We start from the raw sequence: 24,770 nt of genomic DNA, 5'->3' as shown, positions 1-24,770 counted from the left end.
ATGCAGACTTTACATGCTAACCACTTTGCTAGCCAGGTACACTCTGGAGGAATCAACTAATTGATGCAGATGCAATGGGATATGTAATACTGCTTGATCCAGACTTTGCTTCTGTGGTTGTTTCTCCACGTCTTGCAAAAGAGATTTGCAAAACACTACATTCAGAAACATCAGCTGGACATGGTTGAATACACCAAGTCTTGGTTAATGAATAAACTTGTCTTAAACTGGCTTATTGCTGGTCTCTCAAGGCTTCCTATTTTTGTTCACTTTAGTCTCTCAAAAACTTCAGAGAAAAACTATGAGTCTCAAAATGCTTATAAGCAGGAACAGGCTGATTTTACTACTAGGAATAATCTGTTTTCAACAAGGTAAATCTGCAACTCTTTCACTCCCCAAAGGTAAGTTTCAAATGAACTCTATAATTACTTTTGTCTGAACCTTTGCTGGCAATGGACATCACAACTCCACTCCATGTTCCTTTGGGAAAATAGGAGAAGCAAATATATTTTGGAGATCTAATTGTTTTTAAACAATTATTTTGGATTTATCTCCTGCAATCAGCATAGGACATGGGGCAAATCATTTATAGAATGCAACTAATGTTTCCAATTAAGTGAACAATCCCTGTTTTCTTCACTTAGTTTCACTAAGTGAACTGAGATTATTCACTCACTTGGGCCCATTACATAATCCCATCTTCATTCATAGAACAAAGTGGAAATCGGCATGGATTTGGAAGAATTTTTAATCTTTTGCAAAATCATCTTGCTGAGAAATATGAAGCATGTTCACTGTAGTATATTGTAAATGTACTTTTTTCCCCCTTCAATTCACTTAAGCTGAAAACAGTTCTTGGCAGACTTCTTCATGGTCAGACTTGTGCCAACCCTGAGAAACAACATGTTTTCTGACTTTGCTTCAGTGAATTTGGGAAATGGTAAATTTTGTATTTAAAGTATTTATGACTAATTCAACTAAAACAGTTAGAAAACAAGCTTTGTATCCAATGGCATCCTGGCACTAGGTTCAGGATTAAAACACTTATTGTTATATCCATGTTCTGCCATTATTCGGCTGTGCATCTTCATCTCTTTGATTCTTAGTTTTCTCATCTGTAATTTGGGGATAACAGTGCTTCATTTATAGGCATAGAGTAGGATTAAATAAGAAGCTGTATGAAAGAGCTTTGAATATTTTAACATGTTGCTCTAAATAGCTATGCTCTTAAAGATATGTTCTCAAGAAAAATCGTTTGTTCATCCATCCAGCATTTCTAAGTGCTTACTTATGCCAAGAATTGTGCTAAACCTTAGAAATACAAAGGTGAATAAGACAAGTTTTTTCCCTTGAGTAGTTCATAGTTCAATGATGGTGGCAAATAATTAATTATCACAATTCTTCATGGCAAGAACTATAAAAGGGGCAAAGAAAGAGTGCTGCACAACACAGGAGAGAGGCAAACCCAGTTTGAGGAAATCAAGGAAGACTTCCTGGTTGAGGTGATCTCCAAGCTGGGGAACAAGAATTACAAAATCTAGGTAGGCAATAAAGCATGGTAATTATGAGGCAAGCCTAGTTCTAATCCTCCTTTGAAATATGGAAAAGGATGACCTCCAGGAGGGACAGCAGATGTGCATATCCCTGAGATACCAGGTGGTGGTAAACATCTTTAATCTAGCCTATCTCTTGGCTGAGGAGTCAGAAAACCCATTGAGGGCAAAGAAATGAACACAACTTTTTCAGGGATAAAGTCTTTTACATAAAAAGGAAGGATTTTTTTCTTCTATTACCTGGCAACCCTCTAATCGAGCACTGACTTGTGAATCAGGACACTTCATTCTACTCTCCTTAAACAACTTGTCACTTTCCATCCTTCAGGAGAATTAAATCCAATAAAGATTTATTGATATCTGACTGTGTGCTAGGCACCATAGACTATGGTCTCAGACTCCCTTTCACAGATGAAATAGAGAAGATATGTCCTTAGTCCTAGAAGACATCTAATCATTTAATGTTTGTCTTATTTTTTTCTCAGCTCCCAGTTGTGGGCAGAGTCTGGTTAAGGTAGAGCCTTGGAATTACTTTAATACTTTCAGTCGCATTCTTGGAGGAAGCCAAGTGGAGAAGGGTTCCTATCCCTGGCAGGTGAGTATCAAGGACTCCTATGCATCAGGAACTGTGCTAGATATTATGGGTATAGATATTTCTAAGGTTAAGTTTATATCTTTGAGGAGCCTACAGCTTAGCTGGGTTGAAAGACACAGAATAGTCATAATGGCATGTGATGAATGTCATAAGAAAAAATTATTTACTTGTACATAGTAAGTCATTTTAAAATCAAATAGGATAAGCAAAAATTTGAAAGTATATTGGAGAGGTAGAATAAAGAATAGGCTTGAAGAAGCTATAGGGGTCAAATAGTTAGTTAGGAATATGATAAAAATGGTAGACCCAAACCATTTTCCTAAGAGGCTTAGAGAAATTGGAGCATGTGTTGAAAGGCTCCCCAGCCCTCATCTTGCCTTTGTCCCAAACCTCCTCAGCTGGACTCTACTATATCTTATACTCCTTTATCTTCATTCACAGACACTGTTTATATTGTTAGAGCAACCGGTTTTGGTCAACAGTGTTATAAAAATAAATAAATACATACCAGCACTTCTAATTGCTACCTCTGTTGACATTTTTACTGCCAATCATCTCAAATTAACTACCCCTCATCTATACAGTTGCTAGCACCACTCTTCTTTCTGAGCAGTAGTGTGTGGGCTTTATCCTTTCACAGTCTATGATTCCCGATATTTATGAGTGAGATTTCTAAGTCTGATTCTGAGAATAGGCTTCATCACCATGTTTAGGGGGATCCCAGCGCATGAACTTGCCCTCAAAGGTATTTGCAATTTAGGTGTCTCTGAAACAAAGGCAGAAGCATATCTGTGGAGGAAGCATCGTCTCGCCACAGTGGGTGATCACGGCTGCTCACTGCGTTGCAAAAAGGTAGGAAAGACCTAGCCTATGGGTGAAGATTAGACCATGCTTTCCTTGTCCTTGGAATTATCAGCAATAACTCTGTTAAAACATGCACCTATGTGATGGGTAAGTATTGCTTTAATAGAGGAAATTCTAATTGCATGACACAAATGGGGCTTGGTGACATTGTCAGATGGCACTTGGTAGACAACATATATTCTTTTCAGAGGTAAAATTCTCTTTTACTTAAAACAACTGGAAGTTAACAATAGCATACAAGTCAGATACAAAAGCATTACAAAGCAAGATTTGTGAAAGTTTTCTTAAATCTCAGTGAAAAAATACCTTGTTCATTATGCATCTGAAGAAATGGATAAAAGAAAACAAAGGGAGACCAGTAAAATAGAAAGTAGGCTCCCTGTCTTCCTATTGATCTTGCCTCTCTGGACCTCAACCCAACAACTTCCCTTTACTCACTCTCTTGTGTGATCCCTATACTCTATTATTGGCAGTGTTCTGGGTATGTACTAGGCTGTAATCAAGATCATGTTCCCGCATAGTCACTCTTTCAAGTCTGCAAACGTTTTCTGGATGTTTACTTTGTGCTAGATACCAGTGAGTACCAAAGATGACAAAATGACTAAGACATGATTTCTGCTCCCAGAGAGTTGATAGTCTAAAAGAAGAGTCAACTGATCATCTCACAGCAATGTGGCAAGTGGTAGGTAAGATAGACATTATGTGTTAAGTTAGGTACTTAATTCGGCCAAGAGTCAGGGAACTTTACCAAGAAAAAACATGCCTTTTTCAATTTTGTATAAAATCACTTTTGGGAATGAAGGGTCTTAAAGGATGGCAAGCTGAAGTCTTTATGTATCTCAATGCATACCACCAAGTTCCTTTCAGGTAACATTATAGTTAGTTATAATGCAGTCTGTACTTCATAATATACACTAAGCATAGGATCTCTAACATTGAAGTAGTATACTTACTGGGAATCACAAATCATTCCTAAAGGATCTCACATGATATTAGGTCAGGTCAACCTCTCAGGGTAGCTGAATAAAGCCCCCCTAGCTATAGATTCCTGAATTATAATGTATGTTCATCTCTAGATATTTTCAAATTACATTGCAAAATATTAAATTCATTGTACCCTTGGCTATAAATGAACCCACTCTTCACTAGTCCGCTACTGGATTTTTTTCTAATAGTGTTGGAATTATTCTCACTCTCTCTACTCAGCAGCCTCACACCCCATATTAATTATCCATATCATTTAAAAGAAGGCAGTTTGTCAATCATTGCAACTGTACCGAGAAGCACAATGAAATTCATTCATTTCACTCTTTACTTTCCATAGAAACATTCTGTCAACTTTGAATGTTACTGCTGGAGAACATGACTTAAGTCAGACAGAGCCAGGAGAGCAAACTCTCGCTATTGAAACTGTCATCATACATCCACATTTCTCCATCAAGAAACCAATGGACTATGATATTGCCCTTTTGAAGATGGCTGGAGCCTTCCAATTTGGTAAATATTTGAGGATTGTATTGAATTGTCTACCCTATATTCTCTATAACCTCTGTGCCACAGCACATTTCCTGCAGTATATGTTCTGGTCACGCACTTTGAGACAGGGATTTGGGATAAAGAGTCCTGCCTGAAACTCTTTTTGCTTGTGGTTCTGGAGGTAGCATTACATGGAGTCAGGAGAGGGTTTTCTTTATCTCACAAGTGACCCCCCGGAGGTGCCAGGCAGAGCTATCACAACTCTTACGAGGTCTTTAGGAGACTACCTGGATGCCAACAGGTGAGTGGCTTATAGTGTTCTCTTCTCCATGAATAAGATAAGCCTTACCTTGCTCTTTTCTTCAGGCCATTTTGTGGGGCCCATATGTCTTCCAGAGCCATGGGAACAATTTGAGGCTGGTTTTATTTGTACAACTGCAGGCTGGGGCCGCTTGACTGAAGGTAAGAACTTGTGTGCCACTCCTCTTAATCAGAGGTCAGAACTTTCTGGTGAGCAACCAGAAAATGGAATTTTTAATCCATTATTTAAAACAATTGTGCATATATTTTTAAAGATAGAGAATGTCACGTTGTACTTAGAAATGCAAGTCTTTTCAAGAGACACAAACACGAATGATGCATCTCTAACTCAAAAAGGGTGAAAGAGTTCCTGCTGGAGCTTCCGTCTCTGTTTTTCAGATGGCATCCTCTCACAAGTCTTGCAGGAAGTGAACCTGCCTATTTTGACCCATGAGGAGTGTGTGGAAGCTCTGTTAATGCTAAAGAGGCCCATCAGTGGGAAGACCTTTCTCTGCACAGGCTTTCCTGATGGAGGGAGAGATGCGTGTCAGGTGAGTGGGAGCAACGGGGCTGTCAGGCCCTAGGTAAGCCTTCCCTTGGTTTCGTTATCAGGTTCAGGTGAGGGGCTGCAGGAAGACTGATTCCAGGTAAGGCAGGAATCTGGAAAGAAGAGTTAGTAGTACCAAGGAAGGTTACATCAAAATAAAGGGACAGTGGAAACAATCTGTTTTTAGCAGGAAGTGTAATTTAAAAGAGGTCTTCTGCTTTTTCCATAAGACCAAATAATAGAGAGATAATGCCAAGAATAAACTCAGGGTTCTCCTATTCCTGAAGGATGGCTGACTCTTTCCTATTTAGAAGTTTCCAGTTTGTGGATGTTGGGAACTTTATGCTTTGCCTCCATTCTTCCTGCTAACCAACACCTGAGGTCAGTTTCATTGCTGGTCAAGACTTCTCTGGGTCTGCAGTGTAAGATAAGAGAAAGAAGAAAGTCTGCTGTTTTGATGAAAGCTGTGGATAAGGAAAAGGGAGGTGGGATTGTTGGATTCCAGTGATATTTGAGAACCATATGGGAATTGTGCTGGGATCTTTAGACCCAGGTCTCTGAGTCTAAATTATTAGAAGTGAGGAGATGTCATTGTTCCTCCTCCAGGATCCTTTTGGGGAGAAAGGGAGCCCTTTGGGGCACTGACACTGACAGTGATGCTAACAGAGACTTTTTCCCTCTGCAGGGAGATTCAGGAGGTTCACTCATGTGCCGGAATAAGAAAGGGGCCTGGACTCTGGCTGGTGTGACTTCCTGGGGTTTGGGCTGTGGTCGAGGCTGGAGAAACAATGTGAGGAAAAATGATCAAGGATCCCCTGGGATCTTCACAGATCTTAGTAAAGTGCTTCCCTGGATCTGTGAACACATCCAAACTGGTAACTAAGCCATCACACAAGGTTAAGAAGCTGCCATTCCACTAGGGCCAGAGAGAGCATCAGCAGAGTCTTGGCAAATCAGAACACCTGGACAGGCTGTACCTCTGTTCTCAGTGTAGCACACAAGGATTGTGAGATTTACCAAGTCTAAATAAAACAAGAGTAAAATATGTTATGTGGAGCAGCATGCAAATATTCAATGAAAAATGAATTCATCCATCCTAGACCTTCTCAAATGGCCTTTAATTGAAACTATCTCAGTTGATGATATGCTTTCACCACTTACTTCTCAACAAAATCCAGCAACCTATAACCAATCAGTAATTCTCAACCAGGGGCAATCTTGCCTCCAGGGACAGTATCAGGAGACATTTTTAATTGTCACAACTGGCAGGTGTGAGGAGTGACTCTGGTGTCCAGTGGGTAGGGGCCTTGGATGCTGCTAAACATCCTACAAAGTACGGGACTGTCTCCCACAACAAATAATGATTCCACCCAAAAGGTTATTAGTACCGACACTGAGAATCCCTGGCATGGATCCAGGTATAGTAAGTCTGAAAAAGTTAGGATCTATATGCAGCCAGCCCTCCACATCTGCAGGTTCTACATCAGCAGATTCAACCAACTGTGGATCAAAAATATTTGGAGAAAAATAAAAACAATAAAAATAACAATACAATAATAAATATAAAATTTTTTTAAAAAATACAGTGTAACAACTATTTACATAGCATTTACATTGTCTTAGTTATCAAAAGTACTCTAGAGAATTTAGAGTACTGCATAGGGCAAGACATGCCTAGGTTATATGCAAATGGTATGCCATTTAATATAAGCATTTGGGCATCCTCAGATTTTTGGTGTCTGCAAGGGTTCTGAAACCAACCCCCGACAGACATTGAGGGACTGACTCATAACAGACTGACTAGTGAGCTAATTATAGCTTCTTTGCTACCTCCAAATCCGACCTAATTGTTTTCTTTTCTGGTGGCTTCCATCCTCAAAAAGGCTTTTATCCTTTTCTAAAGACGTTAATTTAAATTAAGTTTAGTAAGAATTTGAGTTTGTTTTCAAGTGTATGGTGCAGTGGCAGGTATCTGAGCCCTCAGTTCAAGTTTTAGCTATCTAACCCAGCAACTCTTTTGTAGTTATGAACAAATCTTTAGCCTCTGTTCTTATATAAAATGATCCCTTGCTCTGTGAAACCTTTACGTTAATTACTGTTTCTTATTAGCCCACTCAATAAAGAGAATTAATCATTTTAAAACACCAGGGCCCCTTTCCCACTTTATCAATTTATCCCTTCCCTTCTTTCCACAGATTAGATTTTTATTAGTTGCATATTGAATTAAAAATCTTTTTGGTGCCAAGGAGATGCTAAGTTCTTGAAGTATTGTTCAGGATACCAAAGGCTTTTGATTGCATCTTTCTTTTTCTTTCCCAGAGTTGGAGGAAGAGTTCCAGAGGTCGGTATTCCTTGTAGGCTGCTCCACCAGGAGCACAAATACATCTAGCATTTCAAGTTCCTTTAGAATCGAAAGGCATCCTCTACAAGAGCACTCCATGCTCAGTAGGTCTAAAACTACCACCTGGAGTGCCCATAGCCACTCCTAGCCAGTCCAGGCAAGCCCATGCCCAGCAGAAGTCTCAGTTGCCCCCCGCCCCATTTCATTTCTTAGCAATCCAGAGCTCTGTCTCAATTCAGCCAACATTTGCCAAACACTAGCTGAATCAGAGACTCAAGGAAAGAGGGCAAGGCAGTGCAGATGTGGTCAGTAAGCTACACACCTTGTCCTGAAAGTGTCCCTACTTATATAGGGTCCCATTTCCTGTGTTACATTGTGATCCTGCAATGAATTCACTCTGTAACTTTGGGCGAGCCCTTTCCTAACTCTGGCCCTCATCTATAAAGAATATAGTGTGGGCCGATGGTCTCTAAGACACTTTAGCTCACATCTTCAGTGGTTCTTTGAACCTGTGGAAAGATCTACAAAGAGCAATATGGAAAAATAGTATCCTGAGAGCTCAGAGGAGTGAGAGACTGCTTCTAGCTAAAAACAAATTCACAGGGGAGCTCTGATGTACAGACATCTTTGAAGCTGTGCCTTGAAGGAGGAGTAGAATTTTGTCAGGTGGAAATGAAATATGGGTAAAGAAAAATATTCCAGGTCAAGGAAGGATATTAAGGATGGAGACCAAAAAAATGTAGGGTCTAAGTCAACTAAAGCAGCAAAAGTATAGGATATGGGATGATGTTTTGTGAGGTAGAATAATAAAACATAACTTGAGATCAAACTATGGAAACTTTAAATACCAGCCAAAAAAGTTTGGATATTATTGAGTAATAGAAAGCTGATTAATTAGATAAGTAGATTTGAGCTATACTTTAATAGCATAAAAACTGGGTTGGGAGGAGACTCATGCATGAACGTATGAAATTCTGCATTAGTTTGAGAGACAAGAAATGAAGGCTCGAACCAAGGCAATATCCACAAAATGAAAAGGAGGGAATAGAAATAAGAGAAATGAGGATTTGGAGCCAATTAGATGAGAGTTTATGAGGAAGAAGGAGGAATAGAAGATAGTACCAAAGTTTTGAGCACAAGAGACTAAAAAAAGGGCACACAAAAATAATAAAATCAGAAGTGGGTACAGTTTGGCTGACCCAAGGAATTCTATTTGTAGCATATTGAGTTCTGAGGGAGATAGCTAAGAAACTGTCATAAAAATCTGGCCTGAAGTTCAGAAATGTAGAGATACATCTGAAATGGAGGATATGAATGAATGAAACTGGTCCATGGGATCATAGAGAGCAGATGAGGACAAATGCTTGAACCTGGGAAATACCTGCACTTACAGAAAAAGTATGAGGTCAGCAAAAATGAGTAAAGGGCCAGAGGTGGCTCATGCCTGTAATCACAGCAATTTGGGAGGCCAAGGTGGGAGGACTGTTTGAGTCCAGGAGTTCAAGACCAGCCTTGGCAACAAAGTGAGACTCTGACTCTGCAAATAATTTCTTTAAAAAATTAGCTGAGGGTGGTGGCATGAGCCTGTGGTCTTAGCTACTTGAGAGACTGAAGCAGGAGGATTGTCTGAGCCTGGGAGGTTGAGGCTGTAGTGAGCTGTGATTGTGCCACTGCACTCCAGCTTGGGTGACAGACTGAGGCACTGCCTCAAAAAAAAAAAAAAAAAAAAAAAGAGAGAGAGAGAAGAGTTAAGAAAGGAAAACCAATCATAGAATCTCAAAGTCAAGCAGTATCTAAAAGGAACCAAAAAGGCATCGTAGAAGCAAGGACAGAAGAAGATTTCATGAAGAACAAAGAGTACATAAAGAAGAACCAAGAGGCTCTGGTGTTTGCAGCTTCTGGAGGAAGGGGTTGTTGTGGTGAGCCTGCACAGCTCACCCTGACTCTTCTGGTTTTCTCTCCCAGCCTGGTGCAGTGAGCAGGATGGCATAGTCAGCGGGGCTTAGGGGGAGCTCCAATTACCAGAAAGCCCCCACCTTTATTATGAGAGCAAGCAGTGAGTAACCCCCCTTGCACTCCTCCTTACTCCCACCTCCAGTCTGGCTGTGCCCACTAATTGGACTGTGATAGTAATTTTCTGTCTAGAAATGACGCCCTCTCCATGATCTGCCTACAGACAGTGTGTCTGGAACCTGCTGGTGCCAGAGGAAATGCATATGTTGCTCCATTTTACCCGCCTAGATGTTGAATCTCGACACCACATTACCTGTCAATGTATTCTTTAGAAACAGACCCATCGGTGAGTGGATTTTCACATTGTCAAATGGAAACCAGTGCTAAGTGGGCTGAATGGGGCCTGGTTATCTTGTCTGGCACTGAGCCATCTGTAAATGCCACACTGCTTGACTTCAGTTTTGAGACTCAGAATGGGGAGTGAGAAGGAACCAAATCTGAGCCTGGGTGATGGCTGCAAGGTCACAGGGCAATTCATTTGCCAAATCTGTTTCGCATCAAACCAGGCTTCCTAGACCTATTTGCCAGATCTGGAACCCATGAAGAATAAACTCTAGATATACTCCAGGGCCTCTCAGGACCTCCAGACAGGTCACTGCTTTCCTAGCTGTGAAAACGACCTTTCCCTGCCTCATCAAGCTAAGAAGGAAAATACAAATAGACAATCATGAGAAGGAAACAGTTTACTTATAAGAAACGGAAATGGAATGGCGTTTCTGTGGTTCTCAGTTGGGGGTGATATTGTACCCCTAACCTTCAGGACACATTTGACAATGACTGAGAAGCATTTTCAGTTGTCACAGGTGCACGGATTGTCACTGGTAGAGGTCAGGAATGCTACTAAACATTCTACAAAAGATGCAGGACAGTGAGAACGCAAAGAAGGTTCTGGCTCAAAATGTCAATTGTGCCAAGACTGAGATTGGACAATCCCGAAATATCATGGCAAGTTCAGTTCTTCTTAAATCATTGAATGGGAACTATTTTCTAGATGCTGAACAAAGAATCTTTTTTCTCATCCTGCAGGAAAATTTTGTGGAGAAAGCCTCCCTTCATCCATTCTTGCTGGCTCTAATTTTCTAAGGCTGAAATTCATCTCTGATGCCACAGATTATGCAACTGGATTTAATCTTACCTATAAAGCCCTTAAGCTGAACTACATTCCTGGTAAAACCATTTACTTTTATCACATACTATCCCCACCTTCTGTAGAAGCCTAGGCTCCACAGAAATTAGGTGAGAGGCAGGGATCCCTCTCCCAAGGCCCAACTGGCTCCACATGGGAGTGGGGCACGGGCTAGCTAGAGAACAGGGTGCAGTCTCTCCCTCAACCCGAGTTCACCCCACTAGCTCGTAGTGATCGCCCATTCAAGTGAGTTCAGAAGGCCTGAAGAGTTCTGGAGGATCATGCGCTACCTCTTTTCTTGTTGACGATGTCTGAAACTGCAATTGATAGGCATCATTTTCAGGAGACAGGAGGGAGAACAGTGAGAATTCTTCTTTACTTAAATGGTGCCATCTGTTTGGACTTTTTCTCATGTTTCAGATTCAGGTTGCAGTTACTTAACTGTCCTTTTTGAAGAAGGCCTCATACAGAGTCTAAACTGTCCTGAAAACTACAGTGACATGGCTAACTGTAACTGGATTTTTCAAGCCCCTAAACATCACTAATTAAGGTACTGACTTTAGCTGTCTTTACTCAGTTATGGCAAATTCACAAACTAGCTAACATAAGCACCACGAGATCAGGGTTTTATATGACTTATTCACTACCTAGAACCCAGCATCTGACATGCAATGCTGTCAATAAATACTTGATCTGTCCAGTTTCCTGTGAAACTACACACTTTTACCACTAGATGACACTGTGCTTTTTCCTTTTTGTTAAAAAAAAGTGCTGCTTTGATGTTTGTATTGAATTAGCCGGGTGCCGCGGCACGCGCCTGTAATCCCAGCTACTCAGGAGACTGAGGCAGGAGAATTTCTTGAACCCAGGAGATGGAGGTTGCAGTGAGCCGAGATCGTGCCACTGCACTCCAGCCTTGGCGACAAGAATGAAGCTCCGTCTCAAAAAAAAAAAAAAATCTTTGTACTGGTGACTTTCTGAGTCCCTCCCAGAAACAAGCATTTCTTCCTTATTTATTAAACTGCTCACAGATCACACTGTAAATTAGAGATAAAAACAGTCAAAGACAATCAGGCCCAAATCAGCATCTTTCAAGCAAAGAGGGCGGAGCAAGCCTAGAGGAACCAGTGCAGAACAGGCTCAGGGAATCGCTGGTTTAAGAGGGTATTAGGTGTCCTGGAGCGGGCAGTGGAAAGCAAGGCAGAAGTCAATGTATGGAGGCCTTTGAATGTCTTGAAATGGAGTTTATCCCACATTTGATTAGCAATGTTTATGGTTGTTTGTCCATTAAATACTAATGAACAATCTGCAGAGAGATATCACCAGGGAGGTGGCAGTAAGACTGCAGTCAGGGTGAGATTGGAGCAAGGCATTTTCTTATAGATCTTCCTCTTAAAATAATAATTGAAAACAAGACAGTGTATTACTGGGAGAATGGAGAGTAGAAAATAAATAGGAGAGGAGTGAGGGATGATGAGGCCCCAGCGTTCTCATGTAGTTAAGATATGGAAAGAGCTCTGAGATGTGGGAGGAGAACCAAACTGATGTGTTCTTATGACAGCCTGGAGAATGCATCCTTTAACTTAAAACACAAACCAAATCAAACAGAAGGATGTAACCAATTGTTTGGATACCACACCAAGTTAGAACTTAAAAAGATGAGAACTGAAAACTGAAGTGTCCAGTCCCCACCCCACACCTCCATAAACAGGCAGAATAATTAGACTGGAAACTGAACAATTGAGAGGAGTTGGGATTGATGGTATCTGAAATATCACGTTCAGTCAGATATTAATGGCAGAAAGAAGACCACACAGGATTTATGAATGAGCAGGAAAAGATGATACAGAGGCAGTTAGTATAGATTTCTTTCTAAAAGTTCCTCAAACCTAAACAGAGTTGGGGCCACAATTTCAGCAGTATTAAGAAAAATTTGTTGTTAGTGGTGGAGGATAAAATTTAGGTTGTAAGCACGTTTCCAGGAGGAGGAAGAAGAGGAAATTTAGTTGAAAATCTGAAAATGCCAGAGCCAGAAGTGATTGAAAAATATCTCCTCAATAATTAAATCTTGAGTGTGGTGCACCGGTGAGGTGATGTTCTCATACCCTGCCAGTGACAGAATCATTTTGCAGGACTCATCTAAGATAGTAATTTGAAAATTGGTGTTACAAGTCATAGCAATGTGCTTACCACTTGACCTGGAGACAAAGGGGCCCCTTCCCAGAAAGTATCCCAGAAAGGGTTTAATAAATGTTTGAATGAATCTTATTTCTGATACATGGCCCCCTCCCCAAACCTACCTTCACCATTAATAATTATTTGCCTCCAGTTTTGTTTCATCCACACAATCCTTTCTACACCTTGCTCGAAGTCCAGGTCCCACTGAATCCCCACCATCTGTGTGAAAATTCAAACTCCTATTTCGTCAGCCCTTTCTCCCACCACTCTTCACTTCAAATTCCGTTGGCTAGTGCTCACCAAACCGCTCCAAACTCACTCTTTATTGTTTCTTTGTTCCTCCTTCACACTGTTCCTTCTGTCTAGATATTACTCCTCCCTTTGCTTAACACAAAACAAGTGCCCATGCAAGGAATAATATAAGAGAGGAAAAAAAGCAAATGCATGAAGATATTCACCGCCAAGTTTCTAAGATAGCAAAAAATGGAGATCTCAAGGATAGAGATAAATGAAATATTATGCTGCCAATCAGCATCACGATGATAGAAACTATGAGAAAAGGTTTGTCATGATTTATTCTTGGTGAACCTAGGTTGATTCCAGGTGATCACCTTTCTTTTCTAGGTCATTATTCATCATAGCAAAATAATCTACTCAAGAATTTTGCTGAGGTTTACATTTAAGCTTAGTATCCAAAATCAACTCTAACTCATACAAGGATTTCTTTTTAATGCACATTAATGAGTTCCCAAAGTTGACTACATTTGACTCTGAGCCCACCTATGCAAATACTTTCAGTAGCTCAGATGGTACTTTGTTTTATATCAGCAATTAGAATCACTTATATCTGTGCCTTATCAGAATTTTGCAGTGAGGCAAGGAAATTTAGTGATAACAGGACAGAGTAGGTGAGAAGAGGAGCCAGATATGTCCTGCTGGATAGAAAGACATGGTCTCAAGGGGCACAACCAATTTCAGTCTTGATTCAGGAGAACTAGAGGTTCAAGGTGAAACATCAGGAACCAAGTGAATAACACTAAGATGTCCAGAGAAGCCATTTTGTATATATGCAAGTAGTTGAGTGCCTAGTTGCTTCCAGTGAAAAAAAATCCCCATGGGGTAGCTCTTCTAATCTCTTAGAGCTGCTAGGAAGCTAAAATATTTGCACAGTTTCCTGCCCTTTGATTCAGGCCATATTTGGTGGCTGTTTTAAAAGTTAGAGAGCCTGTGGTATAGAATCTCTTCCTTAAAAAAGGGATTCTATATCACAGGCCCACTAACTTTCTCATCTAAGGTTTTACTCCAGAACAAGTTGAGCAGTCCAAATTTCTCTGCTGAATCAAAGTCAGGTAATTCACTCAGAGTGTTTACTCTGGATGTAACTTTTTGTCTTTTCAGCTTTCATTTCAGAGTCTGGAAATAGAAGAAAGTGGAGACTGCACTTCTGAGTATGTGACTGCACAATGATGTAGAAAGGAAGAAGAAAATAGGTTTGTGTCCCGTGAGGCTCAGCTCACTCTGGTTTGCATTTGGACCCAGTCTTGAGATGGGAATAAAAACAATATGTATCAATCTTCCTTTATCTTCCTGCACCACCTCCACCCCTCCCTGTGGTGTCACCATCACTCTTTTGTCTTCTATTAGAGGAGGGAAGATAAAGAGGGAGAATCAAAGAACCACTGAGGCCAGGTGTGGTGGCTCACACCTGTAATCCCAGCACTTTGGGAGGCCGGGGCGGGTGGATCACGAGGTCAAGAGATCGAGACCATCCTGGTCAACATGGTGAAACCCTGTCTCTACTAAAAATACAAAAAAAATTTAGCTGGGCATGGTGGCGCGTGCCTGTAATCCCAGCTACTCAGGAGGCTGAGGCAGGAGAATTGCCTGAACCCAGGAGGCGGAGGTTGGGGTGAGCCGAGATCGTGCCATTGCACTCCAGCCTGGGTAATGAGTGAAACTCTGTCTCAAAACAAAAACAAAGAACCACTGAAATGGGAGATATGAAAGGCCCATGAGGAACTAGGAGTCAGAAGGTGAAAGTTCCACTGAAACAAGTCCGGAGTCTTGAACCAGTTCCCTTAACAGCATTGTGGGTGAGAGTGTTCTGGAGAGAAAACCAAACTGAAATATCATAGGGTTAATTACCTATTTAAGGAGTGGGCTGCCTTTATTTTGAAAATGAATTGTGGCATTCATCAGAAAAGCTTATTTCACAACAATTATTTGAAGGACGATTTTCTTTTTTTCTTCTCTCCAATGTCATGGCTATCTGCTGAGTGCTTGACAATGTCTTGACTGGGCTGGTTTTCAGTAAGCTCGGTTGTGTGGCTATGATGTCCCCACCCCTGTGCTAAGCTCCTCCAGCATCATGCTCATCAGCTTCTGATCAGATAAGAATGAGACTTTCAGCGGCTTTCAGGCTACAGTCTCCTTCATTCCTAAAGCAGGTTAGAAGATAGAGTCGGGGGGAGGACTCAAGATGGCGCTGTGAGAACAACCCAGGATTGGAGCTCTCGTTGAATCCGCAAAGAGGTGAGTCGGAGTTGCATTTCCAGACTGATCTTTGTTGCCCACAGAACGGAGAAACTCCCAAGTGTAAGGGAGACACGGGACGCCAGGCAGTAAGTCTGCCTGGCGAAGCTGGCAGCCGGGGCGGCGGCGGCCGGCCCTACCCAGCAATCCCCACAGGGCGCGCTTGTCTGGGTGCCCTGCTGAACCGGCAACCTGAGACTTGAGAGGGCTGGACTTGAGACTGAAAGAGACTTGGACAGTAGGCCAGCCCAGGGGATTGCAGGGACAGAGCATTTGGGGTACCCAGTGGGACGAACAAAACCGCGATTTCAAACTATCCCGAGCAGACGGTCTGAGACGCTCTGTGGGGGAGGGGCGTCCACCACTACCGAGGCAACCCGCCCCAACTGAGATACACGCCCACTGCTGACGCACCCAGCCGTTGCCGAGGCAACCCGTCCCTACTGAGATACACGCCCACTGCTGACCCAGCCTGCCGCTGCCGAGGCAACACGCTACAATGAAGAGACTCCACCGCAGGGCATGGTGGAGACCACAGCAGAGCCTGCAGGAACAGGGCGAATCACACAACAGCAGGGCGGAGACTCGGCAGGCAAACAGTGGCTAGTCTGCCTCCTAGCTGGGCAGGACACCTCAACAGACATCGAAAAATAAAGCCCGAACCCCCCAACACAGAGCATTTGAGAAAAAAAGGGTTTTTTAAATGAGCTCTGTTGCAGCAGAATCAAACATAGCAGCCTAACAGCCCTGAATGAACAACAGAGCTCACAGCTCAGAAATTGAGCTCCTAAAAAGAACAGACTGTCTCCTCAAGCAGCTCCCTGACCCCTCTATATCCAAAAGACTGATATTTGGCAGGCATCATCCTGGGACAAAGATAGCAGAAAAAGAAACGGGTAGCATCCCTCACTGTGCCACAGCTGCTAGAGTTGCACCCCAGACAAGCAGGGCCTGGAGTGGAGCTCAGCAGTCATACAGCAAAGGGCTAGGCTGGTAGAAGGAAAACCAAGAAACAGAAATACTTCATCATCAACAATCTGGGTGTCCACTCAGAGACCCAATTGAAAAGTCAGCAACTACGCAGACGACAAGCGGATAAACCCACAAAGATGGGAAGAAACCAGTGAAAAAAGGAGGAAAACACCCGAAACCAGAACACCTCGCCTCCTAGAAAGGACCAAAACTCCTCACCAGCAAGGGAACAAAGCTGGACGGAGAATGACTGTGACGAAATGACGGAATTAGACTTCAGAAGGTGGATAATGAGAAACATTTGTGAGCTAAAAGAACATGTATTAAATCAATGCAAAGAAACTAAGGAACTTAAAAAAAGATATGAGGAAATGATAACAAGAATGGATAACTTAGAGAGGAATATGAATGAATTAAAGGAGCTGAAAAACACAATATGAGAACTTCGCGAAACATGCACAAGTTTCAATAGCCGAATTGACCAAGCAGAAGAAAGAATATCTGAAGTTGAAGACCAACTCAATGAAATTAAATGAGAAACCAAGATTAGAGAAAAAAAGCGCAAAAAGGAATGAACAAAGTCTCCAAGAAATGTGGGACTATGTGAAAAGACCTAACCTACGTTTGATAGGTGTACCAGAAGGGGACGAAGAGAATGAATCCAAGCTGGAAAATACTCTTCAGGACATCATCCAGGAAAACTTCCCCCACCTAGCAAGACAGGCCAACACTCAAATGCAGGAAATACAGAGAACACCACAAAGATATTCTGCAAGAAGAGCAACCCCAAGGCACATAATCGTCAGATTCAACAAGGTTGAAGTAAAGGAGAAAATACTAAGGGCAGCCAGAGAGAAAGGTCGAGTTACCCACAAAGGGAAGCCCATCAGACTCACAGCAGATCTCTCGGCAGAAACACTACAAGCCAGAAGAGAGTGGGGGCCAATATTCAACATTCTTAAAGAAAAGAACTTTCAACCCAGAATTTCATAACCAGCCAAACTGAGCTTCAGAAGTGAAGGAAAAATAAAATCCTTTGCGAACAAGCAAGTACTCAGAGATTTTGTCACCACCAGGCCTGCTTTACAAGAGCTCCTAAAAGAGGCACTACACATAGAAAGGAACAACCAGTACCAGCCATTCCAAAATCACACTAAATGCTAAAGAGCATCAACATAATGAAGAATCTACAACAACTATCAGGCAAAACAGCCATTTAGCATCAAAATGGCAGTATCAAATTCACATATAACAATATTAACCCTAAATGTAAATGGACTAAATGCACCAATCAAAAGACACAGACTGGCAAATTGGATAAAAATCCAAGACCCATCAGTGTGCTGTATCCAGGAAACCCATCTCACATGCAAAAATACACAAAAAAAGGCTCAAAATAAAGGGATGGAGGAAGATTTACCAAGCAAATGGAAAGCAAAAAAAAGCAGGAGTTGCAATTCTCATCTCCGATAAAATAGACTTTAAAGCAACAAAGATCAAAAGAGACAAAGAAGGCCATTACATAATGGTAAAAGGATCAATAAAACAAGAAGAGCTAACAATCCTAAACATATATGAACCCAATGCAGGAGCACCCAGATACATAAGGCAAGTTCTTAATGACTTACAAAGAGACTTAGACTCCCACACAATAATAGTGGGAGACTTTAACACTCCACTGTCAATACTAGACAGATCAACCAGACAGAAAATCAACAAGGATATCCAGGGCTTGAACTCAGACCTGGAGCAAGCAAACCTGATAGACATGTACAGAACTCTCCACCCCAAATCCACAGAATATACATTCTTCTCAGCACCACATCACACCTACTCTAAAATTGACCACATAATTGGAAGTAAAGCACTGCTCAACAAATGCAGAACAACTGAAATCATAACAAACAGCCTCTCAGACCATAGCGCAATCAAGTTAGAACTCAGAACACAGAAACAAACCCAGAACCGCACAGCTTCATGGAAACTGAACAACTGGCTCTTGAATGTTGACTGGGTAAACAATGAAATGAAGTCAGAAATAAACAAGTTCTTCGAAACCAATGAGAACGAAGACACAACGTGCCAGAACCTCTGGGACACATTTAAAGCAGTCTCTAGAGGAAAGTATATAGCAATAAGTGCCCATATGAGGAGAATGGAGAGATCCAAAATTGACACCCTATCGTCAAAATTGAAAGAGCTAGAGGAGCAAGATTAAAAAAAAACTCAAAACCCAGCAGAAGACAAGAAATAACTAAGATCAGAGCTGAACTGAAGGAGATTGAGACACGAAAAACCCTTCAAAAAATCAATAAATCCAAGAGCTGGTTTTTTGAAAAGATCAACAAAATAGACAGACGACTAGCCAGATTGATTAAAAATAAAAGAGAGAACAACCAAATAGATGCAATAAAAAATGATAAAGGGGAAATCACCACAGATTCCACAGAAATTCAAACCATCATCAGAGAATATTACAAACAACTCAATGCGCATAAACTAGTAAACCTGGAAGAAATGGATAAATTCCTGGACTCCTGCATCCTCCGAAGCCTAAACCAGGAGGAAGCTGAAACTATGAATAGACCAATAACAAGGTCAGAAGTCGAGGCAGCAATTAAGAGCCTACCACACTAAAAAAGCCCAGGTCCAGACGGGTTCACAGCCGAATTCTACCAGACACACAAAGAGGAGCTGGTACTATTCCTTCTAAAACTATTTCAAACAATCCAAAAAGAGGGAATACTTCCCAAATCATTTTACGAGACCAACATCATTCTGATACCAAAACCTGGCAGAGACCCAACAAGAAAAGAAAACTTCCGGCCAATATCCATGATGAACATAGATGCAAAAATCTTCAATAAAATATTGGCAAGCCAATTGCAACAGCAAATCAAAAAACTTATTCACCATGATCAAGTAGGATTCATCCCAGGGATGCAAGGCTGGTTCAACATACGCAAGTCTATCAACGTAATTCACCACATAAACAGAACCAAAAACAAAAACCACATGATTATCTCAATTGACGCAGAGAAGGCATTCGACAAAATTCAACAGCCCTTTATGCTAAAAACCCTCAATAAACTCGGGATCGATGGAACGTATCTCAAAGTAATAAAAGCTATTTATGACAAACCAACAGCCAATATCATACTGAATGGGCAAAAACTGGAAGCATTCCCTTTGAAATCTGGCACTAGACAAGGATGCCCTCTTTCACCACTCCTATTCAATATAGTTCTGGAAGTTCTAGCCAGAGCAATCAGGCAAGAAAAAGAAATAAAGGGTATTCAAATAGGAAAGGTGGAAGCCAAATTGTCTCTATTTGCAGATGACATGATAGTATACCTAGAAGACCCCATTGCCTCAGCCCAAAAACTCCTGAAACTGATAAGCAACTTCAGCAAAGTCTCAGGATATAAAATCAATGTGCAAAAATCACAAGCATTCGTCTACACCAATAAAAGACTTAAAGAAAGCCAAATCAAGAACGAACTGCCACTCGCAATTGCTACAAAAAGAATAAAATACCTTGGAATACAACTCACAAGGAACGTAAGGGACCTCTTCAAGGAGAACTACAAACCACTGCTCAACGAAATCAGAGAGGACACAAACAGATGGAGAAACATTCCATGTTCATGGTTAGGTAGAATTAATATCGTGAAAATGGCTATACTGCCCAAAGTAATTTACAGAATCAACACTATCCCCATCAAGCTACCATTGACTTTCTTCACAGAACTGGAAAAAACCACCATGAACTTCATATGGAACCAAAAGAGAGCCCGCATAGCCAAGTCAATTCTAAGCAAAAAGAACATAGCGGGGGGCATCACACTACCGGATTTCAAACTATACTACAAGGCTACAATAATCAAAGCAGCATGGTACTGGTACCAAAACAGAGATATAGACCAATGGAACAAAACAGAGGCACCGGAGGCAACACAACATATCTACAACTATACAATCTTTGATAAACCTGACAAAAACAAGCAAGGGCGAAAGGATTCCCTGTTTAACAAATGGTGTTGGGAAAACTGGCTAGCCATGTGCAGAAAGCAGAAATTGGACCCCTTCCTGACACCTTACACTAAAATTAACTCCAGATGGATTAAAGACTTAAACATAAGACCTGGCACATAAAAACCCTAGAAGGAAATCTAGGCAAAACTATTCAGGACATAGGAGTAGGCAAGGACTTCATGAACAAAACACCAAAAGCATTGGCAACAAAAGCCAAAATAGACAAATGGGACCTAATCAAACTCCACAGCTTCTGCACGGCAAAAGAAACAGTCACTAGAGTGGATCGGCAACCAACAGAATGGGAAAAAATTTTCGCAGTCTACCCATCTGACAAAGGGCTGATATCCAGAATTTACAAACAAATCAAGCAGATTTACAGGAAAAAAACAAACAAGCCCATTCAAAAGTGGGCAAAGGATATGAACAGATACTTTACGAAAGAAGACATATATGAGGCCAACAATCATATGAAAAAATGCTCATCGTCACTGGTCATCAGAGAGATGCAAATCAAAACCACATTGAGATACCATCTCACGCCAGTTAGAATGGCGATCATTAAAAAATCTGGAGACAACAGATGCTGGAGAGGATGTGGAGAAAAAGGAACACTTTTACACTGTTGATGGGAGTGTAAATTAGTTCAACCATTGTGGAAGACAGTGTGGTGATTCCTCAAGGCCTTAGAAATAGAAATTCCATTTGACCCAGCAATCCCATTACTGGGTATATATCCAAAAGACTATAAATCGTTCTACTATAAGGACACATGTACACGAATGTTCATTGCAGCACTGTTTACAATAGCAAAGATCTGGAATCAACCAAAATGCCCATTGATAATAGACTGGATTGGAAAAATGTGGCACATATACACCATGGAATATTATGCAGCAATCAGAAATAATGAGTTTGTGTCGTTTGTAGGGACATGGATGAATCTGGAGAACGTCATCCTCAGCAAACTGACACAAGAACAGAAAATGAAACACCGCATATTCTCACTCATAGGCGGGTGATGAAAAATGAGAACACATGGACACAGAAAGGGGAGTACTAAACACTGGGGTCTATTGGGGGGAAAAGGGGAGGGCCGGTGGGAGGGGGTGGTGGGGAGGGATAGCCTGGGGAGAAATGCCAAATGTGGGTGAAGGGGAGAAGGAAAGAAAAGCACACTGCCATGTGTGTTCCTACGCAACTGTCTTGCATGCTCTGCTCATGTACCCCAAAACCTAAAATCCAATAATAAATTAAAATAAAAAAAAGAAGATAGAGTCACCAACTCTTTGCTTTCTAATTTAATCCTTGTGATAAGTCTTCAGAGCCCCACACGGAGGCAGTCAGTTCTCACTATCTGCAGTAATTATGTCCTATCAAGTCACCATGGACACTGAATAAGAGAATACTCAGCCATCGCTTCTGAGAAATGTACAGTTTGGTGCCTGCAAGGTACATTTTAATCAGCTGCTTAGTACATAACCTTGTTTTATGTGTGTTTCTGCTTAAAGACACCCTATTTAATATATACTGTTGATTTATTACCATGAATTCATGACCATTAAATGCATGGCCAACAGCACTATGACCGAATGAAGCTATCTAATGTGTGTTTTCTATTTGAGGCACTTAGCAACACTAGGTGGCACTTCAGCACTATGCTTGGGGCCATTTTAAACATTGAGGTCACCAATAAAAAGAACAGAAATGAAAAAAGAAAAAAAAAGTGGTACTATAGATCATGAAAAGGACACTTGCTTATAGGATGAAAGCTGAAGCAAGAAGGCAAAACATTGCCTTGTTTTACCTCATCTGGAAACATGTGTCTAACAACTCACATTTTTGTCACTCTTCACGTGCCTGTGAATGATGATGAGAACAACATGAGTATTGCTTTTAGAGCTATAAATAAATTTTAGTGAGTAAACTCACATATGTGGAATTGACAAAGAATGAGTGACTGTATGCATGTCTGAATCCTGGCCGATCATTACTAAATGTGTAATCTTAAGAAAGAGTCATCTAAGACTCATATTTTTTCAATCCTACTAAGGGAAAACAATGCATGCCTAATAAGAATGTAGTGAGGATTATATCAGGTGAGATACACTTGGCCACAAGCACGTGTGCAATGCATAAGAGAGACACAAAAATATGAAATATCTTCACCAATTCCAGACCCTGAACACTTGAACTACCTAACCAGCTTCCTTGCAAGTTCTCACACCCATGATTCTTCTTTCCAAATCCCACAAAGCCAGTTATCTGCTTACCAAGTTGTTCATTCTCATTGAGTATTAAGCAACTGCAGAGGGCAAAGCCATGCTATAGTTAAAATGTCCACTCCTCATTTGAGATATCTATAGAGTCTAGCTGGCTGAGGTGCCCTAGAATTGTAACAATAGCTTCATAAATCGTTTTCTGATTAATCTCTAACCCCGGCCGTCTTTGTGGGAGCTGAGTAATTGCAGCATTCTTACACCCAGATGTAAACATCTCCATATCAGAGGATGAGTCAATGTTTCTGGAGACATGAGATGGGACAAATGGAGAAACCAATGTTTCTGGTAAGCTGTGTTGGGGAATGTGACCAAGTGATAAACACAGAGTATATCATCCAGGGTTCAACCAGAGAAGCAGGTGATACAGATTTCATTACATCTTCCTCAAAAATATACTGGAGGCCTAACCTCCAGTACCTCAGAATGTGACCTTATTTAGAGACAAGATTGATACAGAGTTAATCAAGTTAAAATGAGGGTATTAGCCTGGGTCCTAATCCAATATGACTAGTGTCCTTATAAAAAGGAGAAAATTGGAAGCAGAGGGACATACACACAGGGAGAACATCGTGTAATGATGAAGGCAGAGGTTGGGGCGATACATTATCTACAAGACAAGGTACACCAGTGACTGCCAGTGAACCACCAGAAAGAAGCTAGAGGAGAGGCCTGGAGCAGACTCCTCATCACAGCCCTCAGACAAAGCCAACCCTGCTGACACCTCGATCTTGGACTTCTAGCCTCCAGAACTATGAGACAATAAATTTCTGTTGTTCTAATCCACCAAGTTTCTGATACTTTGTCATGGCAGCCCTAGCAAACTAATACACCAGAATTGGCTTGACAATTGTTGGGGCTGAATAAGGAGGTAAATCTACAGGACAGGCAGTCAGAAGGGGAAAATCATAGAAACACTGGAATTGCACAAAAGGGGCTGAAGTTGTTCTTCACAGGCAGAAATGTCTTATCTCTTTTGGGGAAGCCTCACCTCTGCTTTTAGGGCCTTTGAACTAATCAAGTCAGGTTCACCCAGATAATTCAAGATGATCTTCTTTACCTAGAGTCAACTGATCAGGAACTTTAATTACTTCTGCAAATTTTCTTTACAGTAATAATTAGATTAGTGTTTGATTTAATAACTGTGGATTGTCATTTAACCAAACTTAAATAAAAAAGCCATTACATGAAGCTTTATGGGATGTAGTCATTGTCCCTTTTGCTCAAAGCAACAGTGGAATATTTCCAGTCACCAGAATAAAAGTTCCCATCTCAAGTGAGTAATTAAGTGGCAATGACTACTTTCTGTGCCAAATTGTGGCCTCATTCACAAGATCCCACCTCTGAAAAATAGTAAGTTTACCACTATGTTCTAGTGCCAATGAGCATTGAGAAGTTCTGGGCTTTCCCTGTCCCTTATTTGTTCATGACATCCACTGGCATATATGAGTGACATCTTGTTCCATGTGGAAAATACATTGGTGAGGAGAGCAGGCAGAGGAGGTGAGGAAACTTTTATAGTTTGCCGTTTTGATGCTTTATAAGAAGAAAAGTCAAGCCTTTTATATTTTTATTTTTATAAATTTTCTGACACATAGGACACAGAAAAATAGAGAGTGTGGAGAATAAAAATTCCTTTTCATGAGAAGGGATGAAAGCAGTTGGGATCTTTTTGTTCCAGCTTCTTTGACAATGACCTCATGATGCATAGATGCCCCGGGTGGAAAAATTTTTGTAAAATGTGGCTGCAGTGATTCCTTCTCTTGGCCACCAGAGGGTACATTCAGCAAAGCCATCGTTATCTGCCTAAAGCAAGCACAAAATTTTCAAAGACCAAAAAAGAGAATATCATAGCAATAGCACATTTGAGGAGGAGAGATTGAAGATGAATTCAGTGTGTACCTGTCAATTTACCTGTGGGATATTCAACTGCAGATGTACAGGAATTAAGAATCAAGC

At 41.2% G+C, this 24,770-nt stretch overlaps 1 protein-coding gene and 1 long non-coding RNA gene across 2 annotated transcripts in view; one reads left to right on the top strand and one right to left on the bottom strand.

The window, feature by feature from the left end:
* LOC118145810 (uncharacterized) overlaps window positions 1-24,770 on the bottom strand; it is a 165,278-nt gene that overhangs the window by 119,827 nt on the left and 20,681 nt on the right. The gene's annotated exons all lie outside the window — the stretch shown is intronic.
* Window positions 314-23,068, top strand: OVCH2 (ovochymase 2). Its single transcript, XM_035265698.3, is given in 17 exon segments — window positions 314-401; window positions 2,039-2,148; window positions 2,909-3,000; window positions 4,337-4,509; window positions 4,855-4,950; window positions 5,188-5,339; window positions 6,021-6,218; window positions 7,655-7,676; window positions 9,642-9,732; window positions 9,853-9,935; window positions 9,938-9,975; window positions 10,694-10,856; window positions 11,236-11,357; window positions 14,392-14,450; window positions 14,452-14,483; window positions 15,309-15,440; window positions 22,995-23,068. Coding segments are annotated over 17 exon segments (1,725 nt in total).

The sequence above is a fragment of the Callithrix jacchus genome, chromosome 10 (genome assembly GCF_049354715.1).
Source record: "Callithrix jacchus isolate 240 chromosome 10, calJac240_pri, whole genome shotgun sequence".
Lineage (NCBI taxonomy): Eukaryota > Metazoa > Chordata > Mammalia > Primates > Cebidae > Callithrix > Callithrix jacchus.
The sequence above is the reverse complement of the archived record's forward strand: the minus strand, read 5'-3'. Positions and strand labels throughout refer to the sequence as shown.